Source organism: Condylura cristata, unplaced genomic scaffold (assembly GCF_000260355.1).
Source record: "Condylura cristata isolate star-nosed mole 26May11 unplaced genomic scaffold, ConCri1.0 scaffold00008, whole genome shotgun sequence".
NCBI classification, from domain to species: domain Eukaryota; kingdom Metazoa; phylum Chordata; class Mammalia; order Eulipotyphla; family Talpidae; genus Condylura; species Condylura cristata.
In genome coordinates this window covers 19,159,749-19,177,071 of record NW_004567109.1, presented here as the reverse complement: position 1 = coordinate 19,177,071, position 17,323 = coordinate 19,159,749, and the positions used below count along the sequence as shown (strand labels likewise).

The 17,323-nt window shown below is 47.5% G+C and overlaps 1 protein-coding gene across 1 annotated transcript; it reads right to left on the bottom strand.

The window, feature by feature from the left end:
* Positions 1-6,072: 6,072 nt before the first annotated feature.
* LOC101633318 (dolichyl-diphosphooligosaccharide--protein glycosyltransferase subunit 4-like) lies at positions 6,073-6,186 on the bottom strand. Its single transcript, XM_004678806.1, has one exon. The coding sequence runs from the start codon at positions 6,184-6,186 to the stop codon at positions 6,073-6,075; it is 114 nt and encodes a 37-aa protein (XP_004678863.1).
* Between the last annotated feature and the right edge of the window lie 11,137 nt (positions 6,187-17,323).

Sequence of the window (17,323 nt, the reverse complement as noted above, 5' to 3'; positions counted from 1 at the left end):
ATATGTGTGTGTGTGTGTGTGTGTGTGTGTGTGTGTGTGTATAATCGTTTTTGTCCCCCCACTGGAATATAAGCTGGTGAGGCTAGAGGCCACCTCGTACGCTTTCACCCCGGTAGAGCCTGCACCCAGCACACCGCCTGACATAGAACAGGTGTCTAGCAAGCATTTGTCAAAAAGACGAATGAATAAGTATGCTGCCTTGTTATTTACCAGAGTTCAGAAATCCATTTTCATGTGCTCAGATCCTATTGAATAACATATCACTTAAGAACAATTTGATATGCACTGCAATATGTAAACTGGGAAATCATGTCAATGTGGTATTACTTTCTGGCTATCAATGAAGGGGAAGAAACAGGAAGAAATTCTGTTTATGGAGCTGGGAGATCTGAATATGAGCCCTGGCTCTGCTGCTCACTTGCTATGTGACCTTGGACATGACCTTTTCCTCCTCTGGTCTTGAGTTCCTTCAGCTGTAAAATGAAGCTTGGACCAGAGACTCTCTTAGGGCTCTTTCAGCTGTCAAAGTTTAAACTCTGAGAATTACATAAACCGAACTTGTATGTAGCTGAAATGATTGGATTTGGGGCACGAATGCATGTTTGAGCAGCACCAGAACCGGAACAGTGTTTCCTCGAATCCAGTCCCGCCGCAAGTCCGAGCACCTCACTGGCGTTTTCAGCAGGGAGGGTGCCTCCGGGCTTCTCTCTGTGGTGCTGGGCGCACTGAGGGAGAGCAGAGCCACCCCGCTTCCTGGCTGATGGGGCTCACCTTCGCCTGCCCATCCCGAGAAGCCCTGGAGACTGGTCAGAAAGCTTACGAGGGGTGACAGCCCCCTCTTTGCACCCCCACTGCTGTCTCCGCATCCCCGACACAAAGCATCCAGTTGTTCCTTGATGACTGGGCTGCAATGAGCGTCAGAGAAGCAGTGACTGAGTTCCAGGCGCTGTGGCCCGAGGAGACCAGGGGTCACGGGGTCTGCCTGGGCCAGCGCCGCGACACCTATTAATCGGTATTTAAGTGGGTTCATCAGCTTGGATCGGGTGCCGCCGCTGCTGAGCTCAGCCAGGCCCAAGGAGCGGGGAGCTGGGTTAATAACACCTTATTTAGCAGAAAATTCCACTCCACTGGAGCATGTTTCAGAGGAGTTTGATTTGAATGAGGATTGATGTCAATCCTGCAAGGCAAAGGCGCCCGAAGCTGCTAGGGCAGGCGCCGCTGCACAATGAGCCATCTGTGGTGACCACAGGCATGCACGCAGAACTGCAGCACCCTCCATCCTGCTCCCCCCCCCCGCCACCTCCCGGCACTGTCGACACAGGGCTTGTCCATCCTGGAGGGGGAGAAAGGACAGTCCTTAGCGGACGGGCCAGGGGTAGCCTTGGGGCATCACAGGTGCCTGGACATGTTTTCAGCTTTGGAATCACAGTCCAGTTTCAAATTTGCAGTTGCTACTTCTTACCTGTGTGATCTTGGGCAACTTGGATTATTTCTGATCGTCCTGGTTGGCTCCTGCCCACCAAGGAGCTACAGAAACCCACCCTGGATGCTGCTGTCAGGATCAAAGGAGCTGATGTGGAGAGAGCTGAGGAACTAATGCTCCTCTGGCCTGGGCGTCAGTTCTAAGTCTGTTTGAGATCCTGTCTCACTGCTGGCCTGGGCCTGGAGATGACATAAACGATGGAAAGTGTGGGTTCAGGTGAAGTTTCCACCTCCCCCAGGTTGGGGGACAGGAGACAGTTCACTGTGCTTTGCCTCCAAGACTTGCTCCAACCTGAGGTTTATGGGATCACTTGGACCAGGACACGGGAAGAACCGAACCCTCTCTACCCTCAACTCCTATCTGTTGGTTCCGGGAGGTGAGGCCAGACCTGTGGTGGCAGGGTCCAGGGTAGCTTCATAGGGCCAGGTGGGAGACAGAGTCTTGGGTGGCTGGCCTGCAAGGGTCTGTCTGGAAGAAGCGATAACATGAAATCTCTTTTCCTTCCATTCTTTTCCTCTGCTTTTGCTGTGATCCTCATGTGTGTGTTATAGTCCCATAGATGCAAGGTGCTATTGAAGGAAGATCTGTGTCTTAACCTTTCTTTACTCTCTGGCTCACTCTAAGGTCTCAAATCTCCCTCCCTCATTGGCATCCAGGACCCCACCAAAGGCCTAAAGCCACGGTCTCTAACAGCTATATGGTCCCAGCTTCTGGGCCTGCCTGTAGGAGGCTGCTCTGCACCTGTTTTCACAGCTGTGGTGGGAGCTGTGGTCCCCTCTTCCAAGCTGGAGTCAGGAGCCAAGGCCACATATTCTACAGGACCTGAGAGTCCATTGTGTCTCTGCTGAGGGCTTCACCAGTGCCTCTGAATGGGCCCAAGGCGGTTTTCATATCTATTTGTATACCTCTTTGGGTTTGCTGTTCTTGGCAGAGCTGGCTTTAATTCTTGTCCTTCTCTGGGACTTTCATACAGAAACGTGGTGACAAGGGGCAGGCACCATTGTGTTTGCCCACGTACAGATAAGATCAGTCTTGGCAGACCCACTGAGCCCCAGCTCCCAACGAGAAGTGGAATGTAACAACCAGGTATTGGAGTGAGGGAGCAGCAACAGGGAGGATTAAAACTGAACAAAGACAGAAACATCTGGGACATACAAAAGCTTATTCAGAGAATTGCTTGGGAGGAAAAGCAGTGAAGAAGAAAGCAACCCATTCTACTCTCCCCTGGCTCCTCGGCGGGGCTCCGGGTGCACCGTGCGCCTGGGGGGGCTCCGGGTGCTCGATGAGCCTGGGGTGCCCTGGAGACCGTGGGGGCTGCAGCACAGCAGAATCTGTGCTCTTGGAGGATGCCAGGTGGCAAAGCCCTGGTCGACCGCCTGTGCCTGCGATAGAAGCCGAGGGGCATACAGACGCCCAGCCCCTCACACCGACCCTCACTGTGCTCCCAGAAACGTCCTTCAAATTGCCCGTCCCCTAGTTTGGATGCCCTGAATCCTTGCTCTCACAGGACTGCCCCGAGATAAGCCAGTAGGCTCTGCTTGTCCTTGCAGCAAGTCAGGGTCGGGTCCCCGGGGACCTGCTTGTCTGACAGAGTGAGCCCGAGTTCACCTCAGGGAAGTCTTAAAGGGGTATCTCAGACGAGCCCCCTGGACTGATCAACCTGCCCGTGGCCAGGCTGCTCTGACTGCCCTGGCCCCGGCAAACACCCACCCCATCCCCAGCAGGATTCTCTTTGCTGACTTCTTTTTGCCTGCCGCATCTCTCCAATCTATTCTTAGTGCTGTTGCCAGGAAGATTCTAACCAAATGAAGATCTGACCACGCTAGGCCCCAGTTAAAAGTCCTCCTGGGAGGAAAGCACTTCAGGAATGGCAGAGGAAGGACCTTCAAAGTCTGTTCCTCCCTCAAGCAACAAGAACACCAAAAATTTGTCAAAATCAACATTTTCAGAACTCTGGAAATCAATCAAAGACTCACAACAACCCAAAGAGTGTGCACTCAAGAAAAACAACTTTAGTGGCGCAAGAACAAGGAGCTTGGTAGCACTTCAGTGTATTCTGTTCCCCGCGCTCCTTTCCCCGTTCCGTGGTGGCTTGGAGAATCAGCAGCACTACGTCACCGTCGCTGTGAGATCAGTGGTCTTGTAGGCACTGGGTGGGGAAGAATGTATTTGGAGTACACCTAAAGCCCCATCCTCAGAGAACTGTCACTATTTGGCCAGTAGGACAGCTCCCTGACAGAGCCCCGCTCCCAGGGCTTGACTTATTTGATCTGACTCAGGGCTTGTTGAGATATTTATCTGCAGAGCATTTGTTAAAAACTATCATAGATAATTGCTTAACATCACAGTTACCTGTGGAGCGAAAGCTGCTGGGGCAAACAGGAGGCGACTGTCCAAAAAGCTTCAATCTGCTGACAGAGATCCATTGGGGATTTGAAAAGTTCTAGATTCCTGAAGATCTAGAAGGCACAGACAAGTGCCGCGTGTGACTTGAGAATTTCCCAATTTCCTGTCTGATTGATCTCAGGACTCTATCCAAAAGAGAATGAAAATTCAGGCAAAGTTGTAAATCGCCACAGTCTCCTGAAGGTGCACCCCAACACACACAGAGCCCCTCAGAGAAAGACGTATTGCAAACATGTAAGGAAATCTCTGTTCATCATCAGAGAACCACAAAGGTAACTGAACAGACACTTCAGCGGCTGCACATAGCAAAAAGACATTACAGAATTAGCTCACAGAAGTCACTAAATAACAGTAACAACAGACACTGACAATGGGACATCTTGAAATAGGAGGGAATCTGACTTCCAGAGCTTCCATATTGTAATAAATGTATTGTATTAAAATATTTAGTTTGTTAGCTAGAAACAACAAATGTTGGTAGGGTTGTGGAGAAAAAGGAACTCTCCTGCACTGCTGGTGGGAATGCAAACTAGTACAACCACTATGGAAAACTGTTGGAGGTTCCTCAAATTGCTAAACATGGAGCTTCCATATGACCAGCAATCCCTCTCCTAGGTATTTACCCAAAAGACACAAAAACACTGATTCAAAAAGATTCCTGCACCCCATGTTTATTGCTGCTTTATTTATAATAGGAAAGACATGGAAACAACCCAAATGCCCAAAAGTAGATGACTGGATTAAAAAGATGTGGTACACATACACAATGGAATATTACTCAGCAACAAAAAATAAACTCATGCCTTTTGCGGCAACATGGATGGAGCTGGAGGAGGTCATGCTTAGTGAAACAGGCCAGAAAGAAAAAGAAAAATACCAGATAATTTCAGTCATAGAAGGAGCATAACAGGCTGAGGGTGGTGGCGGCGGTGGTGGTGGTGGTGGTGGATAATAATGAACAACTATGTACCATAGACATTTTGTGGGGGTGGATGGGGAATGGGATCAAAAGTGGGGGGCGGGCAGAAGTGCACTGTACTATGGCGATGGCACATGGGTGAATAGGTGACGGGAAGTCTACAGGGATTACAAGTGAGATAGAAAAAAGCACAAAGTGATGTAAAAATAAACTATTATAAAAATGTTTAGTATTCAACAACAACAATATCAGAAATGCAAAGAAAGAGGAGAATATGGTCCATAAATAGAGCTGAACACTAGACATCCACAAGCAAGCTGGAAACTACTCAATGCTATATATGTTAACTAAAAATAGATCAAAGCCCTAAATGTAAGAGCTGAAATGCTAAAATTCCTACAAGAAAATGCAGAGAAAAGTCCTCGTGACCTTGGATTTACCAATGGTTTCTTAGATTTGACACCTAAAGCCACAAGTGACATAACAAAATGAAAAACAGTTAAGTTGAACTTCATTAAAATTAAACCTGTGCTTCAAAGGATAGCACAGAGAAAGTGAAAAGACAACTTACATAATGGGAGAAAATGCATACAAATCATATATTTGATAAGGTACATACCTGTAGAATTTATAAAGAATTCTTCCAACTCAACAACAGAGAGACAAGTAATGCAATTAAAAAATACATGAACAATCTAAACAGACATATCTATAAAGAAGATACAAATGGCCAATAACACATGTAAAGATGCTCAGCACAATCAGCCACAGGGAAATGCAAATCAAAGCCATAAGATACTTTACCCCCATGGGGATCTCTGAATAAAAAGACAGACAATAACAAGTGTTGACAAGGATATGTGGAAATTATAACTCTGATACATTGCTAGTTGAATTATAAAATAAGGCAGTCACTTTTGCAATAGTTTTATAGTTCCTCAAAAAGTAAAACAGTGTGATTCAGCAATATTACTCCTAGATATATACCTAAGATAAAGTTTTTTTTTTTTTGTATATCTATATTTTTATATTGGGTGGGGAGTAGAAAAGAAAGCAGCCCCTATACTGGGCTCTACTCACTGGCAGCTTCTTATTCCACAGGGTTAAGGAAGACTTGGAAATAGAAGTTGTTTGGGAAAATCCAGGTGTAGTTGCTTTGTATGTTGTGATGGTAGAAGGGAGCAAGTGAAGTGTGAAGGCCCCTCACACCCTCCATCTTGCCACAGACTATGCCCTGGATCCCTGGGTGGAGAAAGTGCCACTTTCATTCCTGCTTCTTGGGGCTGTTGACCGCCACGTAGTGATAGAGAACCATCAGCAGGAAGAGCGACACGCCCAGCACATTGGCGAAGATGGCAAACAGCATATCCGTGGTCATCCTGACCGGCTGGGCCCGGCTCTGGCTCTGCGGAGCCGGAAACAAATATTCACACAAATACTTGTACATGAATGAGTGTTTCAGCATTATTCACACAAGTCAAAAGGTGGAAGAATTCCAATGTTTATGGTGAAAGAAAGAAACAAGCAGCCCTGGGAAAGTAAGGATATCCCTGTTTGGTTGAACTTCTGAGCCTTTGTTCTGTCCTCTTCCAGTGTTTTGTCCATGATGTCCCTCTGCTTAAATGAGCTGTTTCTTGCAAATCAGGAGAACTTCACACATGCCTTCCTTAAGTTCTGACATCTTTAAGGCTCCAGTGGGCCTCTGCCATCCAGAAATGCTTTTAGCTTTCTCTGCCAGGCCATACACAGAAGCGCTGCAGCTTGTTGTCAGGGTATAGTACTGCAAAACTGGTTATTATTTATACTTCCGCTTTGCGGTTCCAAGATCTGGGGCTGGGTTGGCAATTTCTGAGTTCTCCCTCTCTTGTTAGAGCTCTCCTGGATGAGAATCCAGGCCTTTAAATCCTGTACATCCCAAATTAAATCCCTCATTTCCCCTTCATTTTCAGTCCCTCTAAACAAGTCACCTGCTGTCACCCTGCACGTTGGGTCACCACTGGCCTGTAAACAAATCACCTGCTGTCACCCTGCACGTTGGGTCACCACTGGCCTGTCTGTCACTCAGGTGAGAAGCCTGAAGTTGTCAGACTGTCTGCTCCCTTTATCTCAGCTCCCCCAAATGCTTTATTCATCCTGCCCTGTCTCCTCTGCACTAGCCTTCCTATCTCCAGTTGCTCCTCTTTTTTTTTGATATTCTACACAAATTTCATATAATATGTACCCTAGAATACTGCGCAGACATCAGCTAAGGCAATTAACATCTGTCAAGTAGCTACTGTGAATTCATATGCTGTGACAAGAATTCTGCTCTTTAATTCATTTTTACAACAATCTCAAGGGGCTTTCATTTTCTCCATTTTATAAATGAGAAATTTGAGGTTCAGAGAGGTTAAGTAATTTTCCATTCTATCCCTAACATACAGTAAGTCGGGACAGTTGGCTCAGGTTATTACACTGTTTGGATACCAAACTGCGAGTCTGGTCAGAACCAGTTTTAATAGGTATGAACTGCTTTGAAACAGTTTTCTAGGGTCAGAACTGGCTTGAACATTTTTAAATGCTTACAAGTAGTTTGAGCTGGTCAGACATATTCAAACTGGTTTTATACAATCATATCTGGTTTGACTATCTGAATTGGCCAGAGCTGGTGAGATGAGCCAGAAAAGATTTGAATTGGGTTTGTCCATTAACCAGTTTGGGTTTGGCTTGATCTGAGTTTATGCAATCAGAACTGGTTTTAATCTATTTGAATCATTTCTGGCTAGAATTGGTTTTGGTTAGAACTGGTTAGAACCAACAGACCAGTCTGATACAGTCAGAACTGGTCAGAACTGGTCCGAATAAGTTTAAGCTGGTTTTATACCAGTTAGAGTCAATGTTATCTGGCCAGAACTGTTTTTATCATTAACAACTGGTGAGAGCCAGCCTTTCCCAGTCAGAACCAGTTTTATCAAGAAAGAACTGGTTTGAGACAGGTTTATCCAGTTGGAACTGGTTTTGGCTAGTCAGAACCAGTTTTATCTGGTTCGAGGCAGTTGGGGCTGGTTTCAAGTGGTTGGAACTGGTTTCAGCCAGTTTGAACTCGCCAGAAGCAGTTTTAGCCAATTTGAATGGGTGGAAATGGGCTTCACCAAGTTTGAGCTGGTCTGAACCTGTTTCAGCTGGTTTGAACCAGTTGCAGCTAGTATCAGGGAGTAAGAATTGGTGTCACTTGGTTTCTGTTTCAGTTGTTTTTTATTGGTTTCTGCTGGTGTCAGTTGGATTGAACCAGCCACAACCAATTTCAGTTATTTTGTGCCAGTTGGAACCAGTTTCAGTTGTTTTGAGTTTGGAGCTGGTTTCAGTTAGCTTGAACTAGTTGGAGCCAGTTTCAGCCTGTTTGAACCAGTCCGAACCAATGTCAGTTGGTTCTGGTTTCAGTTGATTTCATTTGGTGTCAGTTTCAGTTGGTTTGAACCAGTCACAACATGTCTTTGCCATTTTGAGGCAGTCAGCATCAGTTTCAGTTGTTCTTGGCTTCAAATGCTTTGAACAAGTCATAACTGGTTTTGGCTGGATTGAGCTAGTTGGAACTAGTGTCAACCATTTCAAACTGGTTGAAACTGGCTGGTTCAAACCTATCAGAACCAGTCTCAGCTGGCTTGAAATGGTTTGAACTGACTTCAGCCAGTTTGAACCTGTCAGAACTGGTTTAAGCTGGTTTGAACCGGTTTAACCAGGGTCAAGTCAGTCAGAGCTTGTTTCAACGGAGAGAACTAGTGTCAGTTGTTTTCAATTTCATTTGGTTTTCGCTGGTTTCAATTTTAGTTGCTCTCAATTGGTGTCACTTCCAGTTGGTTTGAACCAGTCAGAACCTGTTTCAGCCATCTTGAGCAATGGAGCTTTGAATAAGTCAGAAATGGTTTTAGCTGTTTTGAGCTAGTTGGAACCATTTTTAGATGGCTTCAACAGGTCCAAACTGGTTTTAGCTGGAACCAGTTTCAACCAGTTCCAGTTGGTTTCAGTTTTATTTGTTTTTAGTTTTAGTTGATTTGAGCAAGTCAGAATCGGTTTTAGCCAATTTGAGCTGGATGGAACTGGTTCAGCCATTTTGGAACAGTTGGAACTAATTTCAGCTGGTCAAAAGTGGTTTGAACCCCTCAGAATTGGTTTGAACCAGTCAGAACTGGTTTGAACTGGTCAGAGCCAGTTTCAGCTGGGGACAGGTTTCAATATGAACCAGTCAGAACCAATGTCTGTTTCAGTATGAACTAGTGTCAGTTGGTTTCAATTTCAATTGGTGTCGGTTTCAGTTGGTTTGAGCCAGTCAGAGCATGTTTTAGCCATTCTGAGGTAGTTGCAGTCAGTTTCAGTATCAATGACTTCAGCCATTTTGAACCATTCAGCACCAGCTTCAGCTGGCTGGAACCAGTTTGAACTGGTTTCATGTAGACTGACCTGGTTGGAACCTGTTTCAGCTGGCTTGAATGGTTCAGAACTGGTTTAAGCTGGTTTTAGCTGGGTTGATCTAGTCAGAGCCAGTGTCAGCCAATCAGAACCAGTGTTAATTTCAGTTGGAACCAGTGCCAATTGGTTTTGGTTTCAGTTGGTTTTTGCAGTCAAAGCTGGCTTTAGCCAGTTTAATAATTTCTGGTTAGAATCAGTTTTGGTCAGAACTAGCTCAAACTGGTTTCATCTGGTCAAAACAGTTTGAGTCAGTTTTATGCACTCAGAACCAGTTTGAGCCGTTTGAACCTTTTTGAACTGCAGAGAACAGGCTTGAGCCTATCAGAACTGCCTTGAGTCTGTCAGAACATATTTGAACTGGTTTTATTCAAACACATGGTACTTTGTTAGTTAATTGAACAGAATAATAAACTGCAGCCTATACTTCACTAAAGAACACCATGGTGACATGGAAGCATTAGCGATTTGACCTCAACTGGGGTGAAAACATGGACTACTTCCTGGAGGAGGTGACATTGAGTCTGAAGGATGAGTAAGGATTTCTGGGCAAAGGAGAAAAAGATCCGGGATGTCAATGAGGGTCAAAAGTAGGAGACAGCTCATGGCTTTCAAAGGAACAGGAAGAAGCTCTTTATGGGGCATTTACCAGAAGAATGATTCATGAGAAATGACTGAACCCCAGTGGGGCTGGATCTTGTCCCCCATCTTAAGGAGTTTAGAAATCATCTTCTGGGTAAAAGAGTCACTAGGGGTTTTCAAACATGTTGATTACAAACCTGGGATGGAACCAGGTCTCCCAGTCAACTCCTTCCCTTGAGCCAGTTGATTCAATTTGCCTACAGAAATGGGTTCTTGGCCCCACCAACATGGCTAAAGCAATTCAGTGCAGAAGTGGCACGTCACATGTGCTTCACAGTGGCCTGGAAGGAAATGCAATTTCTTTGCCTATTTGTCCCTGTGACGGTAGTACTGTTTGTGCCTTCAGAGTCCAAGGTGACACTGCCAGTGTTGAGAAAGTGAGGTGACATCAAGAAGAAGATTGAGGGACCTCTGTGGTTGCCTCTGAAGTGTTGTCCGTGGAGAGATGGTGAACACCAGTCCTCTGATCCTCCTCAGAGACAACAGGGGAGACACAGGAGGATCCTGAAGGTCCCATTGGGGAGATAGGTGACTATAGCCAGAGTCTTTCTGGGGCCTCTTCCAGAGCCAGGGACACGGGGAGACGAGGACAGGGAGACCCCATGTCTGTGCTCTGCGGCAAATTCCAGATTAGTGGAGGGTATATTCATGCATCAGTTTGGAGTCAGTCTAGCCCATGTTCAAATTCCATCACAGTCTCTACTTACTGTGTAACCTTGGGCAAAGCACATAACCCCTCTCTTCCTCATCTTCCTCACCTATAAAATGGGCATAACAATAATGAAAGCAATGCACACTTTAGCAATTTGCAGTTTAAATGAGGTAACTGCAAAGCACTCGGCTCTTTTTTGTGACCTAGAGGGTGGGTTGGGCAGCGAGAGTCCAGGGGTCCAGGTGTTCAGCTGGAACTCAAGTCAGGAGCAGCAGCATCTTCACTTTGACCAAATCAGTCCATTTGCATTTGGCAACTGGCTGTTGGCAATCAGCACGCAAGGGGTGGGCGGGCAGCAAAAGAAAGGATAGGAAGGACTTGGTAGGTTCCTGAGCCTTGACTGAGAAGGGCAGGGTTTGGGCCAGGAAGGTGCCTGGCCTAACCAGAGAAACGGATTAGAGCAAACAGGGTAATGTGAGCCAGGTGCTGTCTAAGCTCAGCCATATCTTTCTTCATGCCTTCAGAGCAAATTAATTGAGCCAAGGCTTCATATGCGTGTCTGGACTGGGCACTGGAGAGATGGTAGAGAACAAGAGACCACAGTTTCTGGCCTGGAAGCTTCCACCCTAGAGGAGTAAATGGGAATGACACAAAGGGAAGGCTGTGTCAAAGTAAAAGGTGCCACAGAGCATGTGACAAGAGGAGCCCAAAGTGGTGTGAGAGTAAGGGAAGGCTTCCTGGAAGAAGCGCTGTTGTAGTTAGAGCTGCAGGCGGAGCAACGTGTGGGCAGGGAAAGGAGGAGCGTGTCACAGGCAGAGAATCTAGCATTCGCAAAAACATGGCCAGAGGACACGCAGTCCTTGGGAAGGAAAGGAAATGCAGCAAGGTCAGAGCTAGAGATGAGGGGAGGAGGGAGGGCCAGGCAGGGTACTGGAAGCCACACTGAGGAGGCCGGATTTTTTTTTTTTAAGATTTATTTATTTATTCATACAGAACTTGGGTACAGGCCAGTGATGCACAGGGTGAGAGGCTTCACCAGAGACAGAGTGGGGAGCAGAACAGGCAGATCGACGAAGTACACTGTTGAGGGGAGCAGCGGGCAGGTCAGGAGAGGTCTGCTGCGCCATGTGGATCTCCTCCGGGGCAGGCAGGAATTGAACTCATGTGGAAGTGGCTTGAGCTTCTTAGTGCTGTGCTTTAACCTGCTGCACCACCAGGGAGGGCTGGAGGCCGGATTTTATCTGCAGGCAGGGGAGAGAGTTGTCAAGAACTGGCACTAAATGGCAGGCGAGCGCCACTCATGGGGGCCTTCTCAGAGGGGACAGTGAGCCATGGCACAAGTATATTTGGCCATCCCCAGTGACCGTGGGCAGAGGTGCTGTGTGTTCTTCCTACCTGGGCCACTGTCTCCTCAAGGAGGGGCCAGAGGGCCTCCTTAGACCCTTCCAGAAGGGGACCTGAACGCTACCAGGGTGGGCTTCCATGCCCTTCTAAAGAAAAACCAGAAGCTCCTTCTCCTGGAGATGGTCAGTGCTGGGCTGTGGTTGGGCAGGGGCTAGGGGCAGTGGGAAATCAGTTCTGGGGTTCTTGACTGTCATACAATGGCACCCATGCAAGGGACTGTGCCACTCGCTGTGACTGACTTCTGGGATCAAGACATTTCTCAGTTTGAAAGCCAGTTTTAAGAAAAAAATCGATGTTTCACATTCAGCAGTGTTTGGTTAAAAAAAGAAAAATAGCTGCAGCTTGTGCTTTAAAGGCAGAAAAGAGTGAGCCCCATCAATTACAGCGGGAGAAACAACAGTGTCTCGCGGCCGTTTTCTTCCTTCTCCAGAAATATTAAGTCATTTAGTCCTACAAACCGCCCACTTGGGGAGTGGCAGTGTCTTCATTTGAAAAGCACCGGAGCCTCAGCCTTGAGGGCCAGTGTGCTTTCCCCCAGACCAGGGATGCGGCCAGGTACTGCTCATAATCTTTGTGCAAAAGTTCCATGAAGGAACTGTGCTATAGTTATTGTATCCATGGGATTTTGAGATGTTTTACTATTTTTTTTTAGATTTATTTATTTATGTATACGGAACTGGGGTTACTGGGGTACAGGCCAGAGATGCAGGGGCGGTGAGAGGACTCACCAGAGACAGAGTGGGGAGCAGAACAGGCAGATTGATGAAGTACACTGCTGAGGGGAGCAGCGGGCGGGTCAGGAGAGGTCTGCTGCGCCATGTGGTTACTTCTGGGGCAGGCGGGGATCGAACTCATGTGGAAATGGCTTTAGATTCTCAGTGCTGGACTTTAACCCGTTGCGCCACCAGGGAGGGCAGAAATGTTTTAGTATTTTCATATTTTAGATACCACCTCACGTAAGTGGCTATTTCCACATGAAACACTCGTTTCTTGCGTCTGGCCCCCAGAGGCTGGACTGCTGGGTCTGAGGCGTGTACCTCTGGGAGATTCAAGCACCTTGAATCTCCTCCCCAACTACTATGTGCTCTAAGAAGTGTATTGGACAAGACTGGTAATTTCCTAATGTTCCAGAAGGTGTAAACAATGTCCCTGAAGTTACGGGGTCAAAACTTAAACAGGATGAGTTAAATAACTTGAAAATTTGGGTTAAGGCTAAAATAGGCTTTTATATTAAGACCTCAGTGGAAATACAAAGTTCAGTCAAACAACATTAAAATAAAACTTTTACAGCAGGCTTCTATAATGTGAAGCTTCTGTGCCTGCCATTTCTAAAGCTAACTTGACTTAACTATGGGTGTCTTCCCAGAGGAACTTTCTCTGGGGCCAGCTTTCCAGGCATGGTGCTTCGGGAAATATTGGACCAGTGGATCTTCAACATCCATTTACTCTCTGAGCTTTTTTCAATTCAAGTGACGAATTCAACTCCTGCTGCCCCTCCTGCCCAGGTCTCACTCTTCGGCCCATTTCCCAGTGCGGTCCCAAGCCAGGCCTGCATTTATTGCTCCCTCCCCCCCACCAATGGCTCAGCAGGCTCCCCTGGCTTCCCACCCCTCCTCCTGGCCCACCCTGTAGGACCTGGCCAGCCTGCCTCTTCAAACTCCACCATTGCCCTGCCTGTTCACAGCGCCTCGTCACACCCCATCATCGCCCTGCCTGTTCACAGCGCCTCGTCACACCCCACTGGCCTTCTTGTCCTGCCTTCCCTGATGAGGGCTGACTACTTCCCATCATATACTCAGTCAACATAGGAGTCGCCCTCCATCCGCAGGCCGTTGGTTACCTAGGGCAGTCCTGGGGTGAGTATGGGTGTTGGGGAGGAAGCACTAGGGGAGGAGAGCAGTGCAGTCACCTTTCCTGAATTGGATGAAATCAGTGTAAGAAGCAGATGCTGCCTCTGGTGGGAAAACCAGTGCCCTGGGCCCACGCTCCCCATCGCCATGACAACTAGCATGTGAGGTCTACATGACAGATCTGGCAGTGGGTGGGGACATGGGGGGTCTTACCTCTTTTCTCCTGGAGCCCGACGGCTCCTAGGCATTTATACCTTCCTCTTCCTCCTCCTCCCTGTGCTCCCTGCCTGCCTTCCTTTCCACATGGCACATTGACACGATTTTAAGCCTCTCCAAGTCTGGTTCCTTGACTTGGGGATCAGCAAATGGTGTTGGCCTCATCTCAGGAGTTCAGCTGAGCATTAGCAGATTCCCACGACACATGTGGAACAGAGCATTAATACATGGGCCCACTTACTGCATCCTTATTATGGTCCACACCTCTTTCAAATATATTGTTTTATTTACTCATAAATCATAAAATGTCAGAGCTAGAAGGGGCCTTAGGGACTTCCACTCCATTGGTTTTCAAACTTTCTCTTAGCAATGAACTTTCTTTTTTCTAAGGGAAACATTCCTGCCGAAGATTTCAGTGCAAAGCAGATAAGGAAGGAGTTGCATTGGCTGCAGCAGGATTGCATGGAGTTCAAATCTTTGCATTCCCGTCTCTCCTTTGCCTGTAGGGGTACTCAGACCCATGGAGAACCATTTAAAATTCACTGATATAAGCCTCATTCCTCATTCATGAAAGACCCAAGGCTCCAAGAAAGAAAGGCATTTTCTTTTTTCTTTTAAAGATTTAAAAAAAAATTTTTTTTAAAGATTTATTTATTTGTGCATACAGAACTGGGGTACAGGCCAGAGGTGCAGGGGTGGCGAGAGGCTTCACCAGAGACAGAGTGGGGAGCAGAACAGACTGACTGATGAACACTGCTGAGGGGAGCAGCGGGTGGGTCAGGAGAGGTTTGCTGTACCACGTGGTCACCTCCAGGTCAGGCAGGGATAGAATTCATGCAGAAGAGACTTTAGCTTCTTAGTGCTGCGCTTCAACCCGGTGCACCACCAGGGAGGGCTAAGAAAGGCATTTTCAAGGTCACAAAGGGAGCTGGGGCTGCTGGACTTGGCCCTGAGTCTCCTGACCCGTGGTAGCACGTATTTCATGCTTCCTTACCCTGCCTGGGGCTAGGCGTGGTGCGTGCACAGAGCTCTGGCAGCCGCTGTCTGGCCTCAGAGGGAGAAGCCAGGCATCTTCTGTTTACCCTGTGTCCCGTCACGTGCAAGATAGAGAGATGCACAGCCCCTGCAGCAGCCATCGGGAGAGACCCCAGGAGCAGGCACCCCTACTCTCCCAGGACAGGCTAACCTCCCAGGACAAGGTCCACCTGTTACCAGGTTCTAGCAATGGGGATGTTTCTAGCATCTTCTGGGAGAGGATCCCCTTGCCCCAACCTCCCCAGCATGAGCAGGCACACTTCATGCAAGGAGTGGAAATGGTGTTCTTTGTCCAGAAGTGGCTGATCCTGGAGGAAGTGCTGGTCACCAGGAAGTCCAGATCCCCGGCTAGGGGAGGTACACAGCACAGGACGCTCCTCGACAACCCGAGCTGTTGCCCAGGCTCACCAGGCATCCTCCAGGATATGCTCAGCTGGCTGTGTGTAGAGATGCCAGGAAGGGTCCGAGTCGGAGGCAGATGGGACTTTGCTTTTCTTAGCCCATCCCAAGAATGCCCAGTTCACTTTGGGAGCAGGAAGTGCAGACAGACTTGATTCTGCTACCAGACTAACATTTGTTTGGGTGAGGTCAGATTTTTTAATTACATTTATTTTCTTATATGGGCATTCAGTTTTGTACATTAACTTTCCTCCCCTCAAGTATAGTCCCCTAGTTCCACCACGATGGCATCTGTGATCCATTACCACAGTCCCTTGTGCACTTCCCTCCTGTTTTGACCCCTCTCCTCTCCTGCTTTATGCTTCAGATCTATTGTCAGCTTGCAAGTTTTGTTATTTTCCTGACCCTTTGTTCATTTCCCCTATGTTCCACCTATATGTAAAACCACCTGATATTTCTGTTGGCTCTTCTGATTGATTTTGCTTAGCATAATCCCTTCCCGCTCCATCCATATTGTTGCAAATGGCATGCGTCTATCTTTTTTGATGGCTGAGTAGTATTCCACAGTGTATATATAGCCACATCTTCTTGATCCAGTCATCTGCTTTGGGATATTTGGGCGGCTTCCATATCTTAGATATTGTGAATAGTGCTGCAATAAACATAGGGGTGCGGTTTCCTTTTATATTAATGTTTTTGTGTCCTTTGGATAATTCCTAGTGTTGGAATTCCTAGAATTGGAATTGCTAGATCATAGAGTAGGTCCATTTTTAGGTTTTTAAGTCCTCCTACAGCTTCCGTAGTGGCTGGACCAGTTTACATTCCATCAGCAGTGTAAGAAGATCCATTTTTGGGTGAGCTCAGATTTGAGGCTGGTTAGAGAGGAAGTGATTGGGGTTGAAATGATAGAGTGGGTGATGGAGAAGTGACAAGGAGCGTTCCAGTCACTCTACAAACATAACTGAGAAGTCTCTGTGTGCCAGGGGCTGCCAGGCAGTGGGAAGAACAAGGAGAGACACAGATCCTCCTTGTTCCAGGCTTCCTGACCATGCACATCCGATCCCCACCTGTTATTTGCTCTTGGGATCTCTATGCTTTTCCTTCATAGCACAAAGCAGTAGTAATTTGGCATTTGTGTGATTGTGTGCACCTGCCTGTGTCTATCTTGAAACTGCAAGCTCAGCTCACTACTGTATCCTCAGGCCAACTACAGTGCTTGGCACTGACTAGGTTCTCATAAAGGATTTCTTGAAGGAATAAAAGAGGGTTCCTTTTGGTGATCTCAATAGGGGCTCCTTCAAAGGCCCAGAATGTACCCTGCCGAGTCTGGCAGCAAACACGGGTGGTCAAGGACAAGCAATTTGGCTTATATGATGCTTGAAGGCTGTTGGTGGGGGTGAGGCAGCACTGATGGCAGAGCTGTGGGGTAGGGAGGGAGGAAACAGCTAGGGAGGAGAGAACTGTGGGTGTTACCAAAGCTTCAGCTTTCTTCCATCTTTTGTCGACTCCTCAACGAATCTGACAGTGTGATTCAGGGGTGGGGATAGGAAGTGCATGACAGGAAGCCATGGTGAGTCCTCTAGTTCCCTTGGACTTTAAGCAAGAGTTGGGGGAGCTGGGGCCTCAACCTAGTAGAACATGCCACTGGCATCCAGAGTCCCAGCTGTGGGTGGGGCATAGGGCTGGCACCATGGTCGTCCAGCTGGAAGTGTGTGGTGTGGTGATAAGTTGGAGGCTGAGTATTGTAGTATCCACTGTTGTTCCCAGTTCCAGAGCTTTCTCCTTCCTAATGCTCCTGGAATCTCTTGTATCTGGAGCCTGCAGAGAAGTCTCTGGGGTGAGGTGGGTGGGGGTAGATCAGGCATGGGTGCCCT

Excerpts from the sequence above, each read along its gene's own strand:
- LOC101633318 (XM_004678806.1), bottom strand. The coding sequence starts at position 6,186 with ATGACCACGGATATGCTGTTTGCCATCTTCGCCAATGTGCTGGGCGTG.